This window comes from Polyodon spathula, chromosome 25, assembly GCF_017654505.1.
Source record: "Polyodon spathula isolate WHYD16114869_AA chromosome 25, ASM1765450v1, whole genome shotgun sequence".
In the NCBI taxonomy this organism is placed as follows: Eukaryota; Metazoa; Chordata; class Actinopteri; order Acipenseriformes; family Polyodontidae; genus Polyodon; species Polyodon spathula.
The window spans coordinates 14,619,141-14,646,745 of NC_054558.1; the positions used below are offsets into that span (position 1 = coordinate 14,619,141).

Genomic DNA, 27,605 nt, shown 5'->3' on the forward strand with positions numbered 1-27,605 from the left:
TGCAAAACGCTAAAGCGCCCCCTGCTAAATCCTAAAGCATCCAATATGTCACTGTAAAGCTAAAATATAACCCCTAACACCATAGCAATGCTTCAATATAAGTGAGATATAATTCAAGACTATGCCTCCCAATATATCGAAGTGTTGTGTGGAATATAAAATAAAGGTGAGAGCTGTCTTTGAGGGCAGAGGCTTGTGAATATGACCAAACAGCAACCAGCTTTTTCAGTGATCTTCAGAGAATGGACCAAACAGCTTGAGCTAGCAAGCTGAATTGATACTTGACTGTAGTCTTGCCTTGACTTTTATAGAACTTTTCCTCCACTTCCTGAGTCAGAAGACTTAATTAAATCTAAACATTTGGTCTATGTTTTTAATACATAACACCAGCTCTGTTTAATGACTCCAGCCTGGGTCTAAAATATTTCCCTGTTAACAGCAAAGACATGCTTTTCAGTGTGTATCTAATAAACGTGTTTCTTTTCATTTACAAGTGAGTGTGTTCAACAAACGTGGCTTCTCTCTAGCTAAAAAATCCCTTGCTTCAACAGACCTTGGACAATTTATAGATAAAGACTCAAAGAGGCCCACTTTCTAAATGGAGTTTACTTTGAATTAATATGAAACTCTACCGTAAGCGCTTTTCCAAATCCTGCACATTAAGCCATGCTTTGGCTGGACCCAAGAAACTGCGTTACACTATCATGTCCACTGATAAGAGTTCCAATTAATTTTATAATATGAGGTAATGAGAGTAAGATCATTTTCTCTATTTCCTAGTACCGTAAGGTACTTCTCATTAGTTAATATAAAAATTATACATTGTAGAGACCCTGGATCCGAGACCGCTTGACCAGCAAATCCTCGTTCTTATCTTATCTGCTAATGTCCACTATTGCCTTGCTTATGCAATACTTTTTGTTAGTAAAATATAACAGTTTATACATAGCAAAGAGTCCTGAATGGGAGACGCAACTGACCAGCAAACCAGCTTTGAATGTCCCGGTACTGCTTTTAGGCAAGCAGTCGAGGGGTACCCTGCAGTAAATCTGTTGATGAAAAGCTTGAAGCTTTATGCATGTGCCCAAGTTAATAAACTAGGATACAGCTTTGTATTAAATTGTTTCACTTTTAAAGTGAACACTTTTCTAATTTAATTAATTGAAAGGCTCGCTTCTGCTTTTCTCCTCAATGTTGACACAGGCTTCCACTCCAGCAGCTCTTATATAAGGGCAAACTTAGTTAATTTCACAGGCGTTACTGGTCAGTTTCCAAGAACCAATAAGCATTGGCACACAAACGTGCTTTTTTTGTAACATTAGGTCAATCCCTTTTCTGCAATAATTTTTCTGCTGGCTTTATAGTCTTTAAAAGATATTAACATATATATTAACATTGTTGCATCTACTCTCAGTGAGTGTTAAAGGCATTACAGAATCCTTAATCAATTTCTGCACATCACAAGTGTAGGTGACAGTCTTTAAAAGCCTGATACCTGCAAAAAACTTAAACCTTGTTAGCTGGGCTCCCATCGTTACATTCTCATTCCCATCATCAGTGGGAAAATCTCAAAGAAACTAAGCTGGTTCTATCAAAGAGCCATGCATCTTTGCCTTTCACTCACTCAAAAAAAGGTGTTCGCACCTTGTACAAGGGAGGAAGCGTTTTTATGGTCACACAGGACTGACCACGAACTACAGGTAAAACACTGGCAGACACAAATTGAATTCCCAACTCAGAAATAGAGATCCATTTCATTCTCCACTGTACAGAGTACAGCAAAATATTCTCTTGGTTGAATGTTTCTAGAAGTTAGAAAAACTTTGTATGCACAACGTATTGCAACCTGCCACTGGAATGCAGAGCAGGAGGATAGACCCCTCAATGCAATGGCTCTGTATATTATTAGCATTATTTGTTGATTAACTTTGGCAATACAAAGACAAAGCAAGACACTAGAATTGTTAGAAATAAGAGTACACTGAATTGAACACACACACGCTTTCACACACACAACAGTGATGTTCAGTAAATGATCTCAGTGCTCATCTACGACTCCTTCGTAGGGCTGGGGTTTTCCTGAGGGAGGCGGCAGGCAGAAAGCAAGACAGGGTAATTGATTGTCTGAATTATAATAAAGAGCTGCCGACACCATCTCATCCATCATCTCCCCAAGAAAATTACACCAGTTCATCTCGCAAATGAGGGACTCCAATACTGCGTTAGATTTGTAATTCCAATTGTGAGTGTAGCTCTCGAACACACTTGCTCCTGTGCAAGTGTGTTCCAGGGCTACTATAGGGAATCTGCTGCTGATTTAATTATTGAAGGGTTCTTGTGACGAAGTTTGAGATCAGTCACGAGGAACCCAGATAGCATTGATGGTCAGAATGACCCCCTCTTGTTCAGAATGTACTTGTGTTCTTATATTAAGTGGGGACAGACTTAGAAAAAAGGGAAGGAGGCTTTACAGACAGAGTGGTAAGGGTAAGGAACAGGTTACCTAGTCATTTTCTGAATCATTGGGATCCTTTAAGACCCAACTTGACAGTTTAAGCACCCACTGAGCTCCACTGATCAGATACTAACCTTGCTAACATGTTTCTTCATCTGCAGTTACTTACTTATTAGCATGAACAATCTTGTGATTAGGTTTGAGGAAGCAACAGCAAAAAATTAAAATACTGGTGATTCAACACAAGAAAAGGGAATTAGGTATAATCTTCCTGGTGCTGCTAATGAATTTTGTTTATCTGTAATGCTTTATGAACACATTAACACATATGGAAAAATAATTGGCTGCCAACCAATCTTGGCACAGATAAATACTAGCAGAATTACTGGGGCTGGGGCATTTGTTGTTAATTTCTTCAATGATGGCTGCCCATACCCCATTAACACTACCATCAGAGCTGCCGGGGTTTGTTAGGGTTCGACCCACAGACAGGTTCCATCCTTAACTTCATTTGCAAACAGGCTCCTTTCAAACTCAACAATAGCCTATGGGGATTCAAGCTTGAGTTAAAAAAAAAAACAGACAACACCACCTCCCTATTTTCCACTGCTCAGTTTTAAACTTCATGAGGTTGGAACATTTAAGGAATTGATTCCAGTGCCCCTGACTCATTCTGATTACTTTGGTTACTGCATAGCACATACAAACTGTTTCTTCTTCATTACATTGCTCAGACAAGCAGAGGGGAATTCAATATAGGCTATTAAATACGAATAACTATTGATTGACCCACCAAATTTGTCACCTATTATTTACACTTGGTAAGGAACAATAAAAAAGACTGTTAAAGGCTCGAGAAACCCTGATTATCTATAATCTTGTTGAGAAACGAGGATATTAGAAAAGTAGCCTGCATATACAGTCCTTCAAGAAACAGGGTAGCCCTATAGAATTCTTAGAATTAGTTTGGGTTCATTCCTGTCACATAGCCATGTCCACAATCATTTCAGTTGCTTTCAAGGATGACCTAAGGAGAGGTCATCCTCGATAGTAATAAGCAAAAATACAGACGCCAAAACTTGATCAGTTTCAATAGACGTGGCTCAGTTTCAATAAACAAGGAGTTAAAAAGTCAAGTCCCTAAATCCTCTTGAATAAATCATTTAAAAAGCAATATTTTTATTTTCAATTAGAGAGCCCAATTATTTTACTCTAAATTTCCAATTTAGAATAACAAATTCCCCTCAATGCAGCAATTTCCCACACAGTTCAGGAGAACCGAAAGCATCCTCCGATCCCACGACCAAGCCAGATTCCTCTTCTACACCCAGGAACTTGAGAGTGGATGTCAGCGAGCTACCAGGCTCTGGAGGTAAAGGCCAGCCTTGCAGCTGTCTGCCTGAGCTCACTAAGTGCCTGGCCAGTAGGGTCCGCTGTAGCGCGAAGAGGAGAAACTTTCAGATTTTGCCTCCCTAACTTATGGGAGTGCCAGAGCCAATGCAACGCACACCCCAGAATCCCCAGCGAAGACCAGCGACTTCGTACAGCCGGAAGGTGAACCTGTGCTCACCTGACTGTATGGGTCACCTACACACCACACAGCCATGCTTTTATCAGGTGAGCCACTCATGGACCCCCAAAGATGTTAATCTTAATTGTTCAGCCAGTTGATGTTAGGTATAGATTTTGATTCCCTTAATAATTTCTGCTATATAATATTCCCAAGTTTTTGGGCAATAAGATGGGTGTTTATCAAGATAGAGGTAAAGTGTGTGACATGAAGACAGACAGGCATCTCCAATAATTATCCACAAGATAATACATGACACTCATGTATTTATCCACGTAATTAGCATGCTTTCAAATGAAGTGTCAGACTTTTGAACTTTATAGTAAAGGGTTTTTATTGGAAAAATTTATTTTTTGAACCAGCTTAAGCAACTCCTGAACCAGCATGACCAGCTGAAAACCTAAAAGGCATCCCACTTGACCAGTACGCAAAAGTTCTGCTGGTATCCACCTCAGGACAGACCGTTACATGAAGGGTAAATCCAGACATTCTGTTACCACAAGCAGAAAACAAGATGTTAGCTAGACATCCATTTGGAATAGAAGTGCAAGGGAAAGGACACTCAATATAGTCACCAAGTGTGCAACTAAAAGTCTCAGAGATATAAGCAAAGTATTTTGCTTTGGCAACTACAGCAACATGACTGTGGATGCTGAATAACTCTAGAATCTAAACTTTGCAAACTCTGCCCAATGACATAATTTTGCTGCCAGTTCTTTATTTTCTATAGAGCTGCCAGAACACGTTGTCAAAGTTTCCTCTGCCAGCTTTTCATGAATCACAGAGTTGGTCTGAATCTAATTAAATGTACCTCTCCACACAGAGACAAATACACACACACACACACGCCCCAACAAATACCTTTAAAATGCCTGTGGTTTGCCATTAAAATGTGAAACTTGCATTTTACTTTACTAAAAGGTATTTGAAAATCTTTGAACCATCTGGGTGAAAGGTTTTTTACCACTGAGATCTATATACCTAAATCTTTATTTTAGTTTGGCTTGGTAACAATTTTCTCTGCATGGCATATGTATTTAATTGACATGCAAAATCATTACAGTTATCTTGTTCACCGTGTAGAATGTGGCAGACGGAAATGTGTGTCAGTTAAATAGTTACATGAAATGCTTTACATTTTAATAATACTTAACATGTCTGTAACAGTATTTATTTTAGAACTCTCTTTCCCCCTCCACCCCTGTACTGTGTTTTGTGTTTGATTATTTATTATTTATATATAAATGACGGCAAAGCGCCATGTGTTTTTGTTATTGTTTTTGTATTGTTTTTGCAGCGTGGATGGGAAGCCCATCATTGGGAACCAAAAGTACAGGAAGAGAGCATGTGGTTCCAGGGGGAACCGAATGGAGTACACAGGAAGTTGGCCAAACCGGGATGGTAAACAACATAGTTTGGAACTTTAAAGGGAATACAGAAGGATAAAGACACGACAGCCCAATGGAAGGAAGGACTGGTCAGAAACTGCTAACAAAGCTAAGTATTCATTCTTGAATTCTACTGCCGCTTTTTGGATTAAAAGAGGCCTGTTAATATTATTACGCACAGGATCATGTGCCGTTTCACAAATGCTTCAAAAGTAAAGACACTTGACAGAAATATTGAAATTACCACTATTAAATGGTGGTTTATGACTTCCTTTTAAGGTATCCGCTCTGTGATGAGTCAAAGGGATTTCGGTCTGTGATTCAGCCTCCCGACAGTAGATGGCATCAAACCAACTCGGGACTTCCCTTACCAAGATCTCGTGACCATGGCAAGTCATCTTTTTGAGGGGCGGCACCTTGGTGAGGGGCGGAAGTACGAGTATCTAAATTCCAGCCACTGGAGTCAAGTGAAGGATAAGGACACTTGTCAGTTGGGGATTGGTGTTCCACTGACTACAGAGGCGGGACATTACATAGTAAAGGGAACATACTACTGTGTTCGGGGTTGGTCCGAAAGTAAAATAGGCGGAGTAACAGGTGGAGGGAGAGACTAGTTTGGTGCAGCGGGATTTTTTTAAAAACACTAACATTTCTTTTGTCTTTTTTTTGTTTATGTATGGTTCGCCACGAAGACAATTAAAGACGAATTCTCACGGTCTGTTTTGGATTTCACCCCTGCACTCCTTCCCTCACACCATTTTGTTTTCTTTTGTTATTTAATTATTTTGTTGTGTATAGATAATAACAATAAATTATTTTATTTCTGTACACATAAATTACTGTCTGGACATTCCATTTAATACATTCTCGCCTCACACCCTCCATGACAGATGCTCCAGAAGAGGAATGGACGGACAGCCAGCTCCCTGTACACACCCGAGATGCGAGGTCCTACCCTACCTAAGTACCAGTGGCTGGGTCGGAAGACCGAACCAGAGTAGGGAGGGCCGAGATCTGGGTGCACATGGTGAATGACCAGGAACACAGAGGGAGTGTGGAGATCAAGTGTTGTTTGTTTTTCCGTAGCAGGATCATGGTCAGGGGTGGTGGTGGGGGGGCTAAAGCCACCCCTAAGTTTACCTTAGCCCCCCTTGTAGCCACGCCAATGAAAAATTAAAAAGGGACAGCTCCAATTTCTGAATTATAAACGTGACTTAAAGTTGTGTAAGACTTTTCCGGAGACTTAGTGGGTTTCAACAATCGAAATCCATTCCAGATATTGTCTTCAATCAGATGACTTTAATTAGGGACCAACAATACAGTACAAGCATTCAACGTGAACTTACGGGCTGGGGGTTGCTGTGTGAGCACCAACAGCAAGCTACTCGCTTTCGTGCTGAAGGGGGAACTGTGTTGCTACTAAACTTTCCCTCTAGGAAATGCTAGCTCAAAAACTTGTGTTGATTCCATTTCGGTACACTCAAAAGTTCCTATTAGTTTCTATTTAAAAAACACATTTAGCAACTCTTAATGGTTTACTTTAAACATTATATTTAGTTTAACCTTCAGTTGTTAACAATCAATGCTATTTAAAGTTTCTAATTATTTCAACTTCTACCCCTTGCTTAAACGTTTAAATATACCCTATAAATGTTCCAGTTGTTTGTCCACTTCATGACTGCTTATTGTACTACAGTGTAACGGGCAGTGTAGTGTGACACACTGCCATCACAGATCCTGCCCTGTGTCAGTGAAATGAGATCTCAAATCACGACTGCAACCGAGCTCAGATATTGCATTGTGGTTTACCCTCCATTCACACGGGGGCATCGAATGCCCAATTGATTTTTATGCTGCATTGTATTTTTCGGCATGTGTAGATAATGGCGAATACCAATGAAGTTTGGAGATTTTTTATGATGTCTATGTCACTTGTACTTAAGGTTTTATTTCAAAATGGTATCAATGTGTGACATAAATGGGCAGTAAAAGTGATATGACAGAGACAGTTCAAAAGGCGACAAGCTTTTCAATACAGGAGAAAAAAGATGCCCAATCAATGTATTTGCCTTACAACATTTCCCCTGCGCAGTGAAACGTCAAGGTTTGTAAACAACCTGCAACCTCATTGTTAACAAAACGTTTTTCAGATGTATTCTCCCATAACTAAAACATGTAATCAAATATATAGAAAACTAGATTTCTGCTAGTTCTCTAAAGAAATTGGCCGGTTTTGTAGCTCTATTTCTTCTTTGCAAAGGTCTGGTTGGTCTCTACGAAATCCAAAATAACCTTTGGGCAAAGGGTTATAAGACAACTATAAAAAACATACACTTACCTGGAATGGACAGTATATAGTATGATGGAACCCAGACATTAATTTAAAGATATCTGGAAATGATTTAAAGATATCTCTAAATATGAGGATATCTTAAATTGCAATTTGAGATATCTCTAAATGATCACTTGGTTTGCCATATATACATGGACACATTTGCAGACTGGATCATTTGCTTTGTTGATCTGAAGCTGATGTTGTTTTTAACAGTAGTCTTGATAGTCAGAATTACATTCAGAATGTCTGTAGACAGTTGATTTCTTTGTGTGAGAAAAAATGTGTTCTAATTCTGCAGTACTGTGAGACAAAGCCAACATAGTAATGACAAACTTGGCAAGTGTAGGAAAACGTGGCTTTCCGCTAGGTGTAGACAAGGGTGCAATGGTGTGCCAGAATTCATCAGCTGCCAGATCCCATCTAAAATCTATCAAGCCAGTCACTTGGTACGACATTTCTAGGCTAGCCAACATATTTCCAAGAACAATCTGTGGGAAATGTATTGAAAGCTGGACGATGTCTCCCGAGCTCGCTGTGCTTTGGCTATTTAGTTGAAGAATGTGTATACTAATTTCAGCATAGTATTGCTAATTGGCATTCTTCTTTTGATACTTTTCACTGCCTTCACATAAGGTGTAGGTATGTGTTATTCAAGCTGATTGGGGTGGAAAGCTGCTAAACCAGCCAAGCATGTTTCATCGAATGACATGCAACTAAATCCTGTATTTTGAACCGTGGTGATGCTGCAACAGGACCATCATAGCCTTGTATACATGTGTATCTATTTTCATTTTCATCAGAATATTAAAATACGTTTTCATATTTAGAAGGCTGATGCGGTTTTCTGCCTTCCTTGCAGACACTTTTTCAGAAGTCAAAAGATGCCGCTTTCTGAAAATGGAGTGAATGACTGGAAAAATCTAAAGAAAAAACTTCAGAAACATTTGTAATCTGGCACCACAAACAGTGCTCTGAAAGGTGGCATTTGTTCAAATGGTCGAAGGAAGTATGTTCTGATTGTAGTGTCACATGCAGTTACAAGTTCTCACAAAACGGTGGTGCGTTAAAACAGACAGTATGCTACGAACATATTTTGCCACAAGTTCTGTAAAATCAGATTCAGATCAAGCTGTTTGTATATATAACAGCAATTAGAATAAATGTTAAAATTGTGAATGTTCCATGGGATGGGATGTTCCAGGCAAGGGAATGAGCGAAAAGGAGTCAGAGTTTTCGTCGGCTGCCTCCTGCAGTGGTATGGGGGGCTCAGATCGGCAAGAAGAATTGACGTTAAACCAGCCAAGCATTGTCTCCTCCAATGACATTGAAAATGCAACTAAATCCTTTTGCAGGAAAAAAAAAAACACACAAAAAAAAAACAACTTCTCACAAATGTTTTTTGTGTTGGTCAGAACAATTTCTTGTGAGGGTTTGGGCAATTTATTTTGGGGAGGCTTAGCCTCCCCAAGCCTCTTATACACGTCTCCCAGGAGCAAGGTGTATTGTTTTAACTTATATAGAACTGGCTTACTAAGTGCTATCCAAGTTTTAAACTGTTTCGTCCTGGTATCTAATCACTTCCTGCAGTCATGTGACCTGATTGCAGCTTGGTCATTGGAGTGTAACTGTAATACAGCACAGGAAGTGATTTAGTTCCAGGAAGTTCCAGGATTTTTTTAAAACATCATTAATATTCCATAATTTAATATTTGAGAACCAGTGATGATTCTGCTTGTATTATGAGGGAAGACGTTGGATTGTAGAAGCTTGGTCAGCACTCCTGATCCATGTGGATGACTTGATTCTTGCAAACGTAATGGATCTCCTCCTAGTGGTTAATGAGTTAATAATACTGACGTCAGCATGAGACACACACATGCCTCTTGACGAGGGAGTTTGCTCTTTAGTTCATTGGTGGTAAGATGTTGGTTTGCGTCCAGCCCTTGCCTCCCCATTCATTTTCAAACAGTGTGTCACACCAGCTGGTCTAACCATGGGAATTCCCTTTTTGAAAGCCTGCCGTATTGTTGAACTAAATTTAAAACAGAGACTCCTAGTCGACACATTTGTCATTGAATTTATTACATTTGTTCTACTATTTCTAAATTTAGCACTAGTGAGAGTTTAATGATTCTTAGTGATAGTAAATAGCAGTGCCAATGCCAGTCACACCTACACAGGTGTTTCAGTGCCAGCTATGTTCACAACAGCAGTGTGTTTGCGACTGGATGCAGATTTGGAACATGCTGCGCATTTACACACAGCAAGGGTGGGAAGCAGGATGGAATCACATTCAAATGTTGTATCTTAACAAACATAGGGCCATGTCAACTCAGTAAGTACCTTTAACATAATGACTCATATATTCATGTAGGCAACTGTACAGAGACCAGACTAGATTCAAAATGAATAAGAACAAAACCTTTGCCCTTGTTTTTTAAAACTTTTGTTCCGCGCAGCCACACTAGTCTCTGATACGCTGACCACCTGAGCTTGAGTTCAGTGTATTACAGCAGTGTTTCCATAGTGATGTTATAATCAGCCTACAAAGCTGGGATTCCTGATTTTAGGTTATGACCTGTATAACCCCAGGGACTACTTATTTTTGGTTCTCTTAAACCTCTATTCAGTTGCAGTAGAGGTACAGTGTACCCTACATGTGTGCTGTCATTTGATTGCACTTGATTGAATTTTTTTTCTATATTATGCACATTCTTCAGATCACTTCTTTTAAGGTTCAAACAGTACACATTACTGGGATCATACCAATTTCTAAAAGTTTACCCCAGTAAATGTGCATTTTATTTTTGCAGTTTTCCCCTGCTTTTGCCCTAGCTGTACTATTCATTTTCCCTAGCTTTTTTTTTTTTTTTTTTAAATATGCTTTAACAAGAATAGAACTGTGTAATAAAGAAAATTAAAAAATCATTTATGAGCAAGTTTTTCACTATTTACCTGTCCTTAGCTGACACCATTGAAGCCTGCATGTGAGTCCTGCGGTAGAGACCCTCGCCTCAGTCACCCCCTGAACCTGTCGCAGGCTCCCAAGTATTGTGGTTCTGGCATGAGTGTGACGCAGTTAAAGCCTCCTACTTCATCTGCCACAATCCCATATTACTGAAGAGGATGAAAAAAACAGGTCAATTTATTATAGGTGGACTTCATTGTTTTCAAATAAAAAGACAGCTTTTTTTTTTCTTGTTTGGAATGTTTTCAAAGATTTTGTTTAAATGCTTTAAGTAAAGAATACGTTTAGCCAATATGACTATTAATGGCAAGTAAATTCAATATAAAAACCATATTACTGCCCTTGTAAATATTACTGGTTAATGTAAACTTATTTTCAAGTCAAGTGAAGTGGTGTTTGGTATCCATTAGGAACGGTTAATTAACTTGATTAAAAACACATTTTTGTTTTGTGCTAGTGGAGTCTTGCAGTCATGGGAGGGAAGGGTCACGTCCTGGATGTGCCAAGATGTCGTTCTTTGTTGGAGATACCACAGGGCGCATTGCATTGACTCTGGCACTCCTGCTGGTTAGGCAGTCAACACCCACCACGATACAGCGGGCCCTGCTGGCACGATGCCTGCTGAGCTCAGGGTTGACAGGCAATTGGCTTGGTTGTGGGATCAGAGGAACTTCAGCTCTCCTGAGCCGAGTGGGGAATTGTTGCCGTGAGGGAACGTAGCTAGACCATCTAAATTGGAGAAATAATTAGACACTAAATTTAAATTAGGTCAGCCTACCAAGATTGCTGGATTAGTGGCATCTTGCTAATTATTTTAAATAAACATGCACACTCACCCAACATTTCAAATTGATACAATATCTCCCTTTTATCACTGGAAGAAAAAGAGTCATTTCAATTTATCTGAACAGGAGAGTGGCAAAGTACAGCTGCTGTATACAGCCCCAAATATATTGAGGCACATATTGAACAGAATACGATATGAAACTACAATATTATCCTTAATTAGCAATGGATTTGTAATGAATCAGCATCTCGGCCCATTGAATTAAACATGAAGTAAAAATGCACTAGCCATCTTTACGAGCAAATGATATTCTGATTTGCTCATCAGAGATGTTTCAGAGTAAATCAAACAATGTACTAAACAATGATAAGTGGGGCAGTGATCCTACCACCGAACTTAATTAAATGGTAGGAAGATGGGTTTGAATGTTCTGATGAATATCATCTTAAAAAACACCTTCATTTGGCCAGCATCAGTACAGAAAATGTGTGCCATTCTGGAGCCCTGGCACATATGGTAATCCCCCTGTGTGATAGCCACCTCGATGTGTAATCCACAGGCACAGCATGGGCAGTGCAGAGAAGGGTGCTTCAATGAGGTACCTTAATGCACAGAAGGAAGGGCTTACTGGGATAAAATTAAAGATTTAAGACATACTGTACCTTTACCCACTCCACCTTGGGATTCCTCAGAAAGCACATTTATGCTCAGAGCTCTGCTTTTCTCATTAGGATAATTGGAATTCTCTGAAAGTAGCCAGCGAAGGAGAGCTGGAGCAGCATGCTGGCTGTTGAGTAATCTTTTAATTGTGTTGCGAGGAGGCAGGCAAGCAGGCAGACGGACCGTAATCAAATCCACAAATATTCTATTAGACAGCTCCCCGAGAGGGACGCGGCTGCAGCAGGGAGCCGGGGAGGCGCAGATCTGATCACTCAAATTCATTCACCGCCCTGTGATGGATAGGGTGTTAGAGGGGTTAGAAAAGCAGGGACCCTGTTCATCTTTCACTCCAATCAGCACAGGCCTCTGTTGAAATACACACTGGTACACACACACTGATATATATATATATATATATATATATATATATATATATATATATATATATATATATATGAGAGAGAGAGAGAGAGAGTACACAGTGATATATTAATCAGGTTAATAATCATACACACACAGATACTGATAGGCAGTGGTAATGAGGCACACACATTTTGACACACACACAAACTCACACTGAAACAAACTGATACTGTACACACATGCTTTCATACACGCACTGAATGATACATGCAAATACAGTGACATACACATGGATACACTCATAGTGAAACACACACACAGACACTCAAACACTTAAACATTTACACACACAAGACCTGAAACAGACACACACACCCATAGGCACCTATCACAGTGACAGGCTCATGTGACTGTTCTGCAGTAAGGAAGCACTGATGAAGTAATAGAGGCTGGTGTTGTGGGCTGTCTTGCTTAGTGTTTAAATTAGCTGTGTGCTTTTCAAAGTGCTGGGGTGTTCATTTTATCATCACTTTTACAGACACAGAGGCAAAATAAATTACTATCAGTAGGTGGCACTGTGGCTCTACTCACTAACACTACAAAGACTAATGTTCTCGTTACTCCAGTAACTGCAGGACAACGGTCACCCCTGCAAGTGTCTGCTTGAGCCCACTGGCACCTAGCATCATGAGGAGACACAGTCCTGGACGGTTTTGCCTCCCAAATCAGTGTGATGCTCTCTGTGGAATCCCCATCGAAGACCAGCCACGACCTTTCAGTTGAAGCAGACACAAAAGATCCCTGATCCAGGGAACAGGACACTGGGTCAGTCTGCTTCTACCTATAGACCAGGATGGTCAACAAGGCTGCAAAGGACATGCTGTCTGAGGAATGAGTGGGTAAAGGTACAGTATGTCTTTTTAGTTCTATTCCAGTAAGCCCTTCCTTCTGTGCATTAAGGTACCTCATTGAAGCACCCTTCTCTGCACTGCCCATGCTGTGCCTGTGGATTACACATCGAGGTGGCTAACACTGGAGCTGCTCAAAATTCTGTCTGCAAAAACACAGAAGAACAGCACCCTATAGATAGGCAGAGCTGATTACTAGGATTGCCAGGTGGTTTGAGTTTTGTTTTGAAGCCTACATGTTTGGACGTTCTTTGTCAAAAAGCTAAAGGAACGTTTAGAGGATGCAAAAACTCAGTCAGACACCAGAATGGAAGTGTTAAGTGATACCGAATCGGTCTATAACAGACTAGAAAATGTCAAGTCTACATCCAAAATGTATTGTTGAAGACTTTCTCTATTGCAGCACCTTTTGTCTGACCCATTCCATACAATCGCACAAGTGCCTTCTACCTCCTGTCCTGAGTTTATCAGTTAAAGTCCTCTGTTGTCAAGCTGGTCTCTAAAGTCCTGGTCTCTACGCTGTCCTTGAAATAGTGGCAAGATTAGGATTTTACAGGCTTCAGTCAAGTCTCCCCTAACCCTTCTTTGTTCTGGGCTAAATAGATTCAGTTCCCTCAATGTATCTTTATGAAGCCCTTAGTTTCTGAGAGCAGAGTGCCTGTGTGCAATGTTTCATCAGTAAGCAGTGGTTTCAGAACAGGTGACATTAACTAGTGTCTCTTTCAGCCATGCTTTATTTGCTGTTCAATTATTAGTAATAGCAGGACTGCTATTGAAAACAATGAGACAGCAGTCTGGGTGTTGTCTAATATATTTCTATCAATGGGAAGAGTGGCTGCAGAGCAAAGTGAGTGAATTTGGAAGTTGAATGATTTCATTTATTTATTTTTTTGCTCACTCTCCCAAGGAGTGCGTGTCTTTGTATGGAAATGGCCATAAACAAAGAGTTAGTTATTGTTGTGTTTGGTGTGACTGCTCGAGCCAAAAACATTTTCTTGCCTCTTGTCCAAGAAGTGCATTATACAACCTCTTTGGACTAGGCAGTTTTGCCTCCAACAGGACCAGGCTGCGGTCAGCAATAACTCTGCAAAGCCAAGTCTCCCTTCTGGTAGGCCTGTTCTAGTTCTACGCCCTCCATTTGGTATTTAAAACCCACATTGTTGTGACCAGCATGTAACACTTTACATTCAGCAACTTTCATTTGCCACATTTCTGTATGTGGTCTACATATAGTAAGACTTCCATAACAGGAGAGTGTTCTCTTGCATGAATGTATGAGACTGCTTGCTGGCCAATTATGTTGCTATCCCTGAAAAGATCCCTGTCTCTATTGTCAAGTATGTTTACTGTCCAGGAATTGCACAGAAACTCCTGATTTATTACATATTTTGGTATTCCTGAAAAGATAAGCCTCCCCAACTTCAAAAAAAATATTTTAATATGCAAACTGTCCCACAAGTGCAGTGGTAAATATCATCCATATTCAATGAATGCAGAAAGGCTGGATAGGGTTTCATCTTCATTTTATCACCAAAACGCGTTTCCATATCTGTGAATGCCTAGAATGGTAACAGACTGGAATTTTAGAGTTGCAAAGTTTGAAGGTATTCCAAATGTTAAACATTTAACCTTTGTCAAAGTCAAGATACACGTGGCAGCTGTCCTGTTTATAGAGTAAGGCTAGTTGTTCAAGTCTTTTCCATATACCCATGTAGTCTCCTCCTCTAATGTTGTCAATGGAATGCAAAAGTAACATCCCCTCTAATGAAGGGGCTTCTCATTGTGGCTTGTTTTATTGGTTACAAATGTTTAAACTCGTTTAATCCTTCAGGAAATGCGATGAAATGTCCCTGGCACAGTCTTGCTTGTTAGGCTGTCTGACAGTGGTGCTCAGCCCAGGATTGAGATGCCTAATTGCAGACAGCGACACTATACCTTCTGAGAGTACAAAACCTACACCTAACTCTTAAGAGAAAAAAAAAAAGAACATAACATTGGCCTGTAGTTGTGTTGTGAATGTACTCCACTGATTGTTCCTGTCCCTGGCTAACTCATTTTATTTGCGGCATAATATGCTGTTGCATCTCATTAGATCTCTTCGGTACAATAAAGTCTACATTGCCACCTAGTGGTAACATTTAAAATCTGATATACTGTGCCGTGCACTTCAAACGAAATAAAGTAAAAACAAATCAAGTGTTTATACAGATGTTTCTCCGTTAAAGTTTTATGTATTCTCACCTATAATAAATAGAAATATTTATGTATAATATAGAACTGTAACAATCCTTACCTGTGATTAAGATAATAAGCATTGTGGCTGGATATTTTGACTTCATAGTAGACAAAGTGAAAATAAATTCTGCAAAACAAGATTGCTTTAAATAAATAAAAAGCCTTACATAGATTTAACCAAGGAGAGGCGATAGGCAGTTTGTTGCAATAGCCATCCACAGAGTCGTATAAAACCATAATCTATTATATAAATAAATACATGCTATTTTAGGGATCCCTGTGCAGCCAGACCTACCCTTGCAAGACACCTTGGAAACAGCTCCCGCCATTACAAGCTAAATGCTGGAGTGTCAGAACATTGCAATACTCCAATATTGAATGAATTTTCATTTCTCTATCAGAATAAACCTGGCAATATGTGAGCCTGCAGAACCCTAGTGGCCAGCTCCTTTTAGTACTTTCTAATTTCAAAGGGATCATAGTCTGTGGTCATCTTTCAGCACATAAACAGACAGGTGAACAGATTGGTCACAGCGAGCCCAGTTGTTTCAGCACCATTCACATTATTATTTAATCTCTCTAATAAGCAGTGTAGCACTTTATTGAACTCTCATAATCTCATAGTTAAAGAAACCACACTTTGTGGAAACATGGCCACCACTATTGTATTCATGCAGCAGATAGTTCCTATTAGAATAAAACCACAAGGCCAAGTTTGCTCCAACTGTGTCTTGTTTATATATTCAATTTTTTACAGGCCCAGCCCTGTTCAGGAAATGATGCATATTCCCTCAGTAAATACCCTGGTCTATCAGTATGCCAATTGCTGTATTAATTCCTTTCTTAGCATTCTGAAGGCATATTCATCAGGCACACAGCAATCTAAACCACTGTATTTACTACTATGTTACACATTGAGATTTTCTACTTTTATATTGAAGACCCAGCTTACCATTTTATCTGCCCACTATTTGTAGGCAGGGGATAGGAAGGAGTTTACCCATTTCTGCAGCTAGATGCAACCCTTACTAACCGATCTTCAAAGCAGTGGTTCTGGGTGGGTCAGTAGTAGCACATCAACATTTTAAAATGTTGAAAATCTTGTTTAACTCATACCTGTCGCCTTAGTTTCTTTCTCCGAGTTCACTCCCTGTGTTGCAGATAATAGATCTCCTAGCAGCAGATGAGTTAATAACATTGACATCAGCATAACCCATGTGCTGATCTCTCTACTGCAGAGCTTGCTCTTTAGTTGAATGGTCAGTTTATAAACCGTGTGGTTTGTGGTTCACGTCCAGACCGACTGAGATGCTATTACTGCAGCTCCCAATGTTTGAAGGAAAAAAGCCTTATTTAAGATTTAAAATGAAAAGCAAATTGAACCAAGTCCTCTATATCCACAATAAACTACACTGGACTAAAATTAAAATGTACAAATGGGGATGCCTTAATGTAACTCACAAAACACACAAGCATGGGTTTCTCCTATACAGATCTGAGAACACTACAGAGTCTGTGTTACTAGGCGCTCAAAGACACACAGACAGCCCTACTCTTAAAAGCAAGGCTTAAGAAACAGGCACCACCATGCACAGAAAGGACTGTTCTTACACGGTAAGGGTACAATTACTGAGACCAAGAGGGTCATTGCAATGGGGCTTCCACATAGGTAGGGTCCTTTCCTCCAACCCACCAGTCTCCAACCCTGGTCCTGGAGAGCTACTGTGGCTGCTGGTTCATTACAACTAATCTGTTGCTTAATTGAACCAATTAGTCAAGATCAGCAGGTGTTCCAGATCTTTAGCCACTGATGTAAAGACACCTATAAAACCCACTGGATAGGGGCTCTCCAAGACCAGGGTTGGAGACCCCTGCTCTAACCCATGAATTGAACCAGTTGGGGCAAAAGGAATTGACTCCCCTCCAGCCATTGTCACTGGTTTGTGAGGGGGATGGTTATCCCCCAAGGGGAAGGGATAAAAATCAGAAAACTTCAACCAGATTCCAATGCAGGGCATGAGGAGTATTTGTCCAATTTATTGTACTAGCTTTTGACAAAGCACTGTAAACTGTTACAAGCATATCACATTTGAATATAAACGAAGACCAAAATATGGTCTTGAAATATGCAGGAAAGAAACTGGATAGATACTGTAATTTCCAAAGATGTTGAAGCTGAACCATTAGGTGTTTTTAAAATCTGAAGACTGCACTGCAGAGTGGGTAGTAACTTCCACAGTGGAATTCCCAGCAAATCAGTGTGTTTGGAACAATTTCTTGTGAGTGAAGATACATATTGCATCAAAAACAAGTTCCAAAAATATGAATTCACACTGATTCAGTGCAATGTGTGGGAAGAAACCAATGCACAGGATATTGTGACAGTACTGCTCTGATCAATGGTGATTCAAACCCAGTTTCATGCATCTCACTCATGAGCATTTCCACTTTGAAATATATCCTACCAAAAAAAAAAAACCCACGTTACAGCCAAACATGGAAGCATTTACCATGGTAGGTTTCACCTTTAATGGAAGTACCATGAGTATTTTTGCAGAGCACTAGAACTAGACCCTGCCTTTATTGCCAGGGTGTTGCAAATCAGCAGCCATGCAGTATAAAGGCTTGTATTTGTACAAGCTAAGGGAGGTGATGACTAGTTTGTATACACCACAGATCTGGTCCATACAAAAGCTTGAAGCTCTGGAAAGAATCTATGGAAAAGCAGCCAGGTTAAAGAATTAACTAATTGGATGTATTCAAAAGGAGAACGAGAGAATCAAGTTCTTAATCTTTGGGGGTAGGAGAAGTTTACTCAAACTATATTTGAGACCAGAGAATGCAGATGGGCTAGAACAGAAAGTAGACTGCAATGGAAAGCAAATGCATCCCAACTTGGAACAAAGACAGGAGGAGGTTCTTTCTGCACAATATTTATTTCTCAAAGAAATCAGAATTGCCTTGCTGGCAAGCTGCTGGAAACCGTGCCGACTGTGTGCATTTCATCAATGGGGACAGGAATGAGGAACTCGCTGCTGGACTTTGAGCAGAGCCTGGGACAACGCCACACGTAGTAGCCCAGAGACAGGGCTCCCAGGAGAGCCATCAGGAGCAGGGGAGCAGCAAGCCAGGCCAGAGCAGGCTGGGGCTCTGGTGGAGAGACAGGGGTTAGGAACAATGGCTGCCTTTCTCCCACTTGGGAAACTGCAATGTCCTACCAAGCATATCCATTTGTTCCAATACTAGAAACATTGAAGTTCAGTCACTGTGGCAATTGTAGTTCTATGCTGTGGACTTGGCAGAAAACAAAGACAGGCTAAGTTTCAGCACAACTGTACTGTTAAGACAGTCACAGCCATACAAGCCATTGACACTGACACGGGATTAAAGACTGTAGGCTGAACTCACCCTCCAATGACAGAGCAGGGCTCCTCTGGTAGGATTCCTGGCTTCCAGCAGACAGCTCTTCAGGAAGGATCCTCAGGGGTCCCAGCACTGCAGTGTGTCTCAGCCCCTCCTCAGCTGCTCAGGGGAAAGGGAGCCTGGTTAGAAACAGGCCCTGATGCTTTACAGTGATGCAGCATGTAGTACCAGCCACAACAGGCAGGCCAAGAGGATGCTGGCTGAAACTACCCAAGAGAAGCCAAACAACTTTGATGCCAACAGGCCATTGAGCAGGAGTACCAACAAGACAAACAGCTGCTCTGGTCAAGGTGGGGAAGGAGAAGAACCGTTTAGTAACCAATAGAGGCACTGCACCCTATTTGAGCAACCTTTGTGGGCTGCCATCCAAATGAAAGTGAAACCCCAGAACTACCTGTGTACATACAGTACATTTCAAATAAAGCAGAAGTGGTACCTGTGTCCCTCCTCTTCCTCAGACTGCAGTTGGAGGTACAGCAGCTGCACACAGAGCTCCGACCAGGGTTATCCAGGAGCTCCCAGCTGGAACACAAGAGCAAGACACCGAACCCAAGGACATAGCAATAGACTTCTGTTCTGAGCAGTAGAATGAAGTTGGTCGGTGCCCTCCCACCCCATTACTGGCATTAAATTCTCCACACAGTTGTGCCAATTAAGCTAGTCCTGGGTCACTGGACCTCACAGCCATGCACTCCCCTTGTACAGAGAGCAGCCTCAGCAGGGTCCAGTCCTTACCTCCTGGTTCTCTGGTTGAATGAACAGGCTTTCTTGGTGGGGTCACCGAGCTGGGCAGGGTCCCAGGCCAGTAACCGGCAATGGATGTAGACCTAGGAAAACATTTGAAATGAAGCAACTCCCACTGATCATTTGCTTCAGGTGGCATTCCAATTAATATTGCTCTACAACCTCCGAATTGTATTTGAAATTACACACCTAGAGCACAGCATCAGATATTCATCAGGGAAAGAATTGTTAACTAGCTGCCCGAACCCTCCAATACAAAAGCAAGTTAACCCGGATACTCACATCTGTATTCCGTTGTGTAAACTTGAAAGCCTGGACAACCAGACGGATCTCGGAGGTCTGGACTCGGGGCAGAAACCTGGAGTTACCAGTCTGTCCATCTACAAAGCATCTGCAAGGAGAAAGAGCACTGAGCAGGTGGGGGTAGCACTTGCCAGGACCGGGGGACTGCAGACAACCACCAGAAAGAAGTGAGCAGCAAGACTTCCTGTACAAATTACATTCCAACCCTTGCCGCGTGTACTAGTATTAACATGTGCACAAGTTACCTTAACTGGTTTCACAGACCCTGGGTACCAATCATGGACATTATCAATATCTTGTAGTCAAACTGCCACCAATTAGGAGTCTGCAAACCAATTACATACTAGCTAAAGAACAAGCTCATCCAAGAGACAACCATGCCATCCTAGCATAGCCAGTTTTATTAGTTCAGCTGAACATTTGCCAGTCACAAAGCTGACCATTCAACACCCCTTCCTAAATCTAAAACAGGACTACTGTGCTTTTAAGACTAAACATTTAAATCATGTCTTTACAACACAGCTTGCAGTAAATAGCTACCCATGGTTGGTGATGAGCGGGTAGGTCTGGCTTGAAGGGCTCAGCTCTGGAGTGCTGGCAGCAACACACGCTTCCATGTAGACCATCAGCGGCATGTGGAATTGCTGCTTCACTGCAGCTGCGATGTTGATGGGGGATCCCAGGAAGAATAGACTGGAGGTGCGTGGGGCTGAGAAGTCATCTGGAGATGAAGGAGGGGAGCATGAGAACAGCAACCCACCCAACTCCTCACACTAGCCAGGACAGAGCAGCATAGACCAGCACCAGAGGAATTTGTTTAAACATTTTCTACTTGACTGGAGGAAGTGACCAATGAGCACCACTGGCTGCTCCCCCTGCAAGGTTAGTGTTGCACAAGAAACCCAAACCAACAGATCAAGTGTACACTGCAGGACAGCAAACTCACCATTCATAATCCCCATGGTAAACTCCAGCTTCCCAAACCCAGAGGCATCCCCAAGTGCAGGGTTATATACTGGAGGAGCCCAGCCAGCAGGTCTGGAGAAAAGGTAGAAAGCTTTAGTTAAAGCAGTAACAAAAACAGCTTGCATTCATCTTATGAATTCAGGAAGCAATTTATTGGCAATAGGTAAACTTACTCTTGCTGCCTTCACAAGGAGTTAACTGGTCCAGAATTCATTTATTTTGCACAGACTACTGTATTCAGTGCCATAAACTGGGTTTAAAGTAATACCCATTAAAATGCAACAGCTCCACAATTAGATACATAATAAATTGACATCAAGAATTCTGACTTTAAATGAAGTTCAAATTAAAAATTAGTTCACATATTAAATAGTTAAGCATCAGACATGATGCATGACTCAATGCTTGAATGCACATCCCAGAGGTTTTTAACATCTTCACAGGAGTTACAGCATGTTTAAGCCAAGTCCACTCACCTGGTATAGGTGCACACAATAGCCCGATTGAAGGGAGTCTGGTAGAAGCCACCCTGGGTGGGCTTGTAGGTCAGCACATTCATGTAACTGGTAAGGTTGGCAGTAACCTGGGCAAGGCATGGATAATTGTCATTGTTGAACAGATTAAAAACATTTGATCTGCAGCTCAAGGGTTAAACACACCAGTTACTTTACAAGACTGAGGTTACAGCACACACTGCATGTCAGCCAAGACATGGCATTTAGTTTATCGATAAATGCACAAATACTCAAGTCATTACCCCATACAGGTGCCAATACAACATTTATATTGCTTGGTCGTCATAGCACATTCTAACAGACTGTTACACACATTTTTAAACTATTACAACCATAACCAATAACGTATAAACACTGAAGAACAAAAAGCTTCCGAGTACAAAGCTTATATTTAAACAATTGTGTACAGTTTAATAGAGTGCAGTGCAATTTCAGTTGGAACGCTTCTTATGTGAAGCGAACATACAAGCAGTTAGAAGCCACTTACCATGCGCATAAAGAGGCAGTCCAGCAGACCGTACTGGAACACCATGTTATTATCGACGCGGCTGGATGGAGGGCAGGTTCCGAGCAGAAGGCCACTCGGGTCCAGAGGCAACGCCGGTCGAAAGTAATCCAACAACACCCTCACAGTCACCGAGTCCACGAAGCAGGCTATACCCACACCTACAGGGGGAAACATGTTCAGAATAAAGCAGAACATGAAAGTCCTTTGTTTTAGGTTTCATACAATATTTAATTTTATAACTATGAATAACCTTTAAATAACCAAGTACGCACTACTAAGTGTTACACAAAAAGACATCACTGTCTGGATATCAGTAAAACGAGTCTGTTAACACACCAACATCGTGCACCAGCACAGTCAGTACTACCAAAACATAAGGCACAAAACACACTAACCCCACGCACGAGTAGCCCACATTACCTTCCTGCGGTGCAGCAAACGGTACACAGCAAAGCGCAAGAACCACACATTTCCACAACGACACCATCTTTCAAACCAACAATTACCTACCAAACACTATCGTCCATGTGCTTTTCTAGTGACATTAATTAGAGTCCTTTGGCCATTAACACTGAGTGGACCACTGACACAGGTGTGACGAGTTGTGCCATTGCTCGATCGCCTGCGTATATCACGCACATTCCAGAGAAAAAATACCCAGCAGTTAATGTCAATTAACAATTGGACAGACCTTATTGCCTTGTTAACACTCCGGGTTTCGTTGCACCGGCTATGCGTGTGTTCAAATTTAACTTAGTTATACAGCGCAACTATTTACTAACTTTAACAAATGGCTTTATTAGAGGCTTCCGGTTTTCCAGATTGCTCAGGCGCAGTCGACTTGAGCATCAATAGCACAGTATACATTATTGTGCTTAGCTTTGTGTGGCGGCTGATACAAAACATAATGAACGACTATTAAAGAAAGGGGGTGCAGTCATATTTATTGATTTTGAATACTAGCTATGTATTTGTGGTATTCTAAAATACTGTAGCGTGCCCGGGGGAAGGCAGCAGCAGGGCTGGTAGGTGACCTAATCACACATAAGGACATAACTTCGCCCTGTGTGGTGCGCCTGCCTGCGTTAACCGAGACCGCTACAGTATTATGTACAATTCATCATTCAGCTATATTCATATTTAGAATGGTATTCAGTATTTTAACATTGTCGGTTTCAGTACAACTGTTAACATAAATATTTTGAAATAACATGGCAGTGACGTTTATTGCCCATTCTCGGGCATTGATTGTGTATTTCTGAAGGTATGTCTTTTGATAGGGAAATAATGCATGGAGTACACTGCCATTTATGCGCTATGTTATGTTATGATTGCAAAGTCTATACTTATGGTATCACTGACCTTAAAAGTATCCTGCCCGAGCAAAAGTAAAAATAATAAAATTAAAACACGTTTCAAATATTAATATCCAATGTCTTTTCTACATTGAGTTATTTTGATTTCATCTGTCATTCTTGTAATTTTCTTAAAAAAAAAAAAAAAAAAAAAAGTGAATACACCCCCGTTAATTTTTTACGTTCTCATAGCTGCTTCGGTATGTATACACCAATGGTACTTTATGTAATTGCCTGTCCTCTCTCTCTCTCTCTCTCTCTCTCTCTCTCTCTCTCTCTCTCTCTCTCTCTCTCTCTATATATATATATATATATATATATATATATATATATATACACACACACACATTTATATATATATATATATATATATATATATATATATATATATATATATATATATATATATACACAGTGGCTTGCAAAAGTATTCAGACCCCTGACCAATTCTCTCATATTACCGAATTACAAATGGTACATTGAAATTTTGTTCTGTTTGAGATTTTATTTTAAAACACTGAAACTCAGAATCAATTATTGTAAGGTGACATTGGTTTTATGATGGGAAATATTTTTAAGAAAAATAAAAAACTAAAATATCTTGCTTGCATAAGTATTCAACCCCCACACATTAATATTTGGTAGAGCCACCTTTCGCTGCAATAACAGTTTTAAGTCTTTCTGGGTAAGTATGTACCAGCTTTGCACACAGTGTCAGAGTGATTTTGGCCCATTGTTCTTGGCAGATTTGCTCCAAGTTGTTCAGGTTGGTTGGACGACGCTTGTGGACCGCAATTTTCAAATAATGCCACAGATTCTCAGTGGGATTGAGATCAAGACTTTGACTGGGCCACTGTAGGACATTCACCTTTTTGGTCTTGAGCCACTCCAATGTTGCTTTGGCCTTGTGCTTGGGATCATTGTCATGCTGAAAGTTGAATTTCCAGTGTTATGCAGAGCTCTTGATATGGTTGACTGGTGCACCATTACTCCACTCCCAGCCACTGAACTCTTAGCTCCTTCAAAAAGTGAATACACCCCTGTTAATTTTTTATGTTCTCATAGCTGCTTCGGTATGTATACACCAATGGTACTTTATGTAATTGCCTCTCCTCTCCTCTCTCTCTCTCTCTCTCTCTCTCTCTCTCTCTCTCTCTCTCTCTCTCTCTCTCTCTCTCTCTCTATATATATATATATTATATATATATATACACATATAATACACACACAGTGGCTTGCAAAAGTATTCAGACCCCTGACCAATTCTGTCATATTACGGAATTACAAATGGTACATTGAAATTTTGTTCTGTTTGATATTTTATTTTTAAACACTGAAACACTTCCAAGAAAAGGCCATCCCTCAAAACTCAGCGTTCAAACAAGAAGGAGACTTGTGAGAGAAGCCACAGAGAGGCCAACAATCATTTTGAAGGAGCTACAGAGTTCAATGGCTGGGAGTGGAGTAATGGTGCACCAGTCAACCATATCAAGAGCTCTGCATAACACTGGCCTGTATGGGAGGGTGGCAAGAAATAAGTCATTACTCAAAAAGTACCATCTGAAAGCACATCTGGAGTTTGTCAGAAAGCATGAGAATGACCCAGCTGCGATGTGGGAAAAGATTTTGTAGTCAGATGAGACCAAGATAGAGCTTTTTGGCCAAAACTAAAAGCGCTATGTGTGGCGCAAACCTAACACTGCCCATGCCTCAAGACACACGATCCCTACAGTGAAGTATGGTGGTGGCAGCATCATGCTGTGGTGATGCTTCTAATCTTCTAAGACTGGGCATCTTGTTACAATTGAAGGAAGAATGGATGGAGCAAAATACAGGAAAATACTGCAAGAGATTCTGCTTCAGTCCGCTAAAAAACTGAAGCTTGGGAGGAAATTTACCTTTCAGCAGGACAATGATCCCAAGCACAAGGCCAAAGCAACATTGGAGTGGCTCAAGACCAAAAAGGTGAATGTCCTACAGTGGCCCAGTCAAAGTCCTGATCTCAATCCCACTGAGAATCTGTGGCACTATTTGAAAATTGCGGTCCACAAGCGTCGTCCAACCAACCTGAACAACTTGGAGCAAATCTGCCAAGAACAATGGACCAAAATCACTCTGACACTGTGTGCAAAGCTGGTACATACTTACCCAGAAAGACTTAAAACTGTTATTGCAGCGAAAGGTGGCTCTACCAAATATTAATGTGTGGGGGTTGAATACTTATGCAAGCAAGATATTTTAGTTTTTTTATTTTTCTTAAAAATATTTCCCATCATAACACCAATGTCACCTTACAATAATTGATTCTGAGTTTAAGTGTTTTAAAATAAAATATCGAACAGTGTGTGCGTGCGTGCAAGAGTTGCATGGTCTGTCTGTGTGTGTGTGTGTGTGAAGGGGGTTGCATGGTGGATGTGTACATACAGGGGTTGCATGGTGTGTGTGCGTGCAGTGGGTTGCATGATGTGTGTGTGCATGTATGTGGGTGAAGGGCATTGACGTGACGGTGGGGGTCTAGGTAAGGGGCGGATGAAGCGAGGTGATATAAGGGGTTGAGTGGAAAAGACCAAGAGATTGGGGGAAACAAGAGGGTGAGAGAAGGTTGTGTTTAGGGGAGATAGAGAGGAAGAGAGAGAAAGGGGTAGGGTAAGGAAAGACAAATACCATTTCAACTCCCAGTTCCCTTCCTTCACTTTATGATTTTATTTTATTGATTAATTCTGTCAAAAATAAATGGCTTGAGCCTTCAACTCCATCACATCTCATCTCTATCCCAAGAACCCAAAAACGCTACAATTTAATCTTCTTATAGATTCATTACATTTGACAAAGCTGAACATACTTAAGATGTTCAAAGAATCTATGTCCACCCCAGTCTGATTTGAACCAACACTGCTGAAAATAACTGGAAGCAGAAATCTGTCGACTTGTGAAGAGTATCTTTGCAGTTTTGACAGGCAGGCTATGAAACCAATGTAATATATTGTGAAGTGATGGTGATGCAATAACCAACAGAATACAATTCCAGTTCTCACATCTGCAACCCATTGTTTCAGCAGACAGTGAAAGGGGGCTGCCAGCACACTACCAACATGCTCGTCCAACAGGAAACTGCTGGCATTGTTGCCCAATACGTCAATACTACGTATTTGCTGCCAATTTGGTTGTTCTACAGCAGTGGCGGCCACTAGTGGATCTCGAGAGATTTCTGGTGATTCTTGGGGCAATTCTGAATAAGCATCAACATATAAGCATATCATATTTTTAACAGCTTTGATTCCATGTTTAAAAAATGTAATTCCTGACAATTAATACGTACAAAGAAAAATGACATTAATTCCAAACAGTAGATGGCGCTACTAACTGTACTCTGGCTTCCATAGCTCAGTAACCCAAGCAACAAGCTTCCTCAATGCGTTGGTTCATAGAGTTCTGTGGTTTCAATGCATCGCTTTGTGGTGCGAGTTACAAAAGATGGGGGAAAGCCTTCTGTGGCTTCCTGTACACTGGCACTGGAACATTTTTTAAAATAGGGTGCTGAAAGCCATTGACAAAACTGTAACCCTTGTATATGATGGAAGCCATGCAAAGCCAGGGGGTGCTACTGCACCCCTATTCCATTAGTACTGATTTAGATTAAATATATCTGTTTCAAACAAGGAGAAGCTGGCGCCAAAGCGTTACATTAATGAAAAGTTGAAGCTGGAATTTGTTATTTTTGGTTCCACATGCTTGTGGGAGACTACGTTTTCAGCACTGACCGACCTGCACTCGAAAAAGCGCGTTAAGCTTTCTGATTACGTTCTCCAGGCTCAGCTTTGTTGTGCTGCAACATCTTTTGAGCCCGATCTGGAAAATGGTCAATGCAAAGGTTCACACTAAACTTTAGGCAACTGTGCTTTTGTTTATGCCGTTGTGTTTAGTTCTTGTAGAAAACAAAAATATTTGTCTACTTGACGAAGATGTTGCTTTAATTTTAATAAATTACAATGTTCAGTGTTACTTTTATGGGATGATTTATGTTGGACAAAAATGTCACAAAAGACACGGCAGCATTCAGAACTTTATTTTCCTTAATGTCTTGGTCACCACTGGCTTAAAGCCAGATAATTCCTCTTGATC

General features: G+C 40.8%; 1 protein-coding gene across 1 annotated transcript in view; it reads right to left on the bottom strand.

The window, feature by feature from the left end:
* Nucleotides 1-22,615, bottom strand: part of LOC121300229 (zona pellucida sperm-binding protein 3-like) — a 33,945-nt gene extending 11,330 nt beyond the window's left edge. Inside the window, exons 1-10 of the mRNA XM_041228727.1 lie at nucleotides 22,549-22,615; nucleotides 22,108-22,286; nucleotides 21,582-21,688; nucleotides 21,086-21,177; nucleotides 20,680-20,860; nucleotides 20,119-20,227; nucleotides 19,828-19,919; nucleotides 19,529-19,614; nucleotides 19,078-19,191; nucleotides 18,630-18,819 (exon numbers count right to left, since the gene is read on the bottom strand). Coding sequence (XP_041084661.1) covers nucleotides 18,630-18,819; nucleotides 19,078-19,191; nucleotides 19,529-19,614; nucleotides 19,828-19,919; nucleotides 20,119-20,227; nucleotides 20,680-20,860; nucleotides 21,086-21,177; nucleotides 21,582-21,688; nucleotides 22,108-22,286; nucleotides 22,549-22,615 — 1,217 coding nt within the window. The remainder of the gene's footprint in view (nucleotides 1-18,629; nucleotides 18,820-19,077; nucleotides 19,192-19,528; nucleotides 19,615-19,827; nucleotides 19,920-20,118; nucleotides 20,228-20,679; nucleotides 20,861-21,085; nucleotides 21,178-21,581; nucleotides 21,689-22,107; nucleotides 22,287-22,548) is intronic.
* Between the last annotated feature and the right edge of the window lie 4,990 nt (nucleotides 22,616-27,605).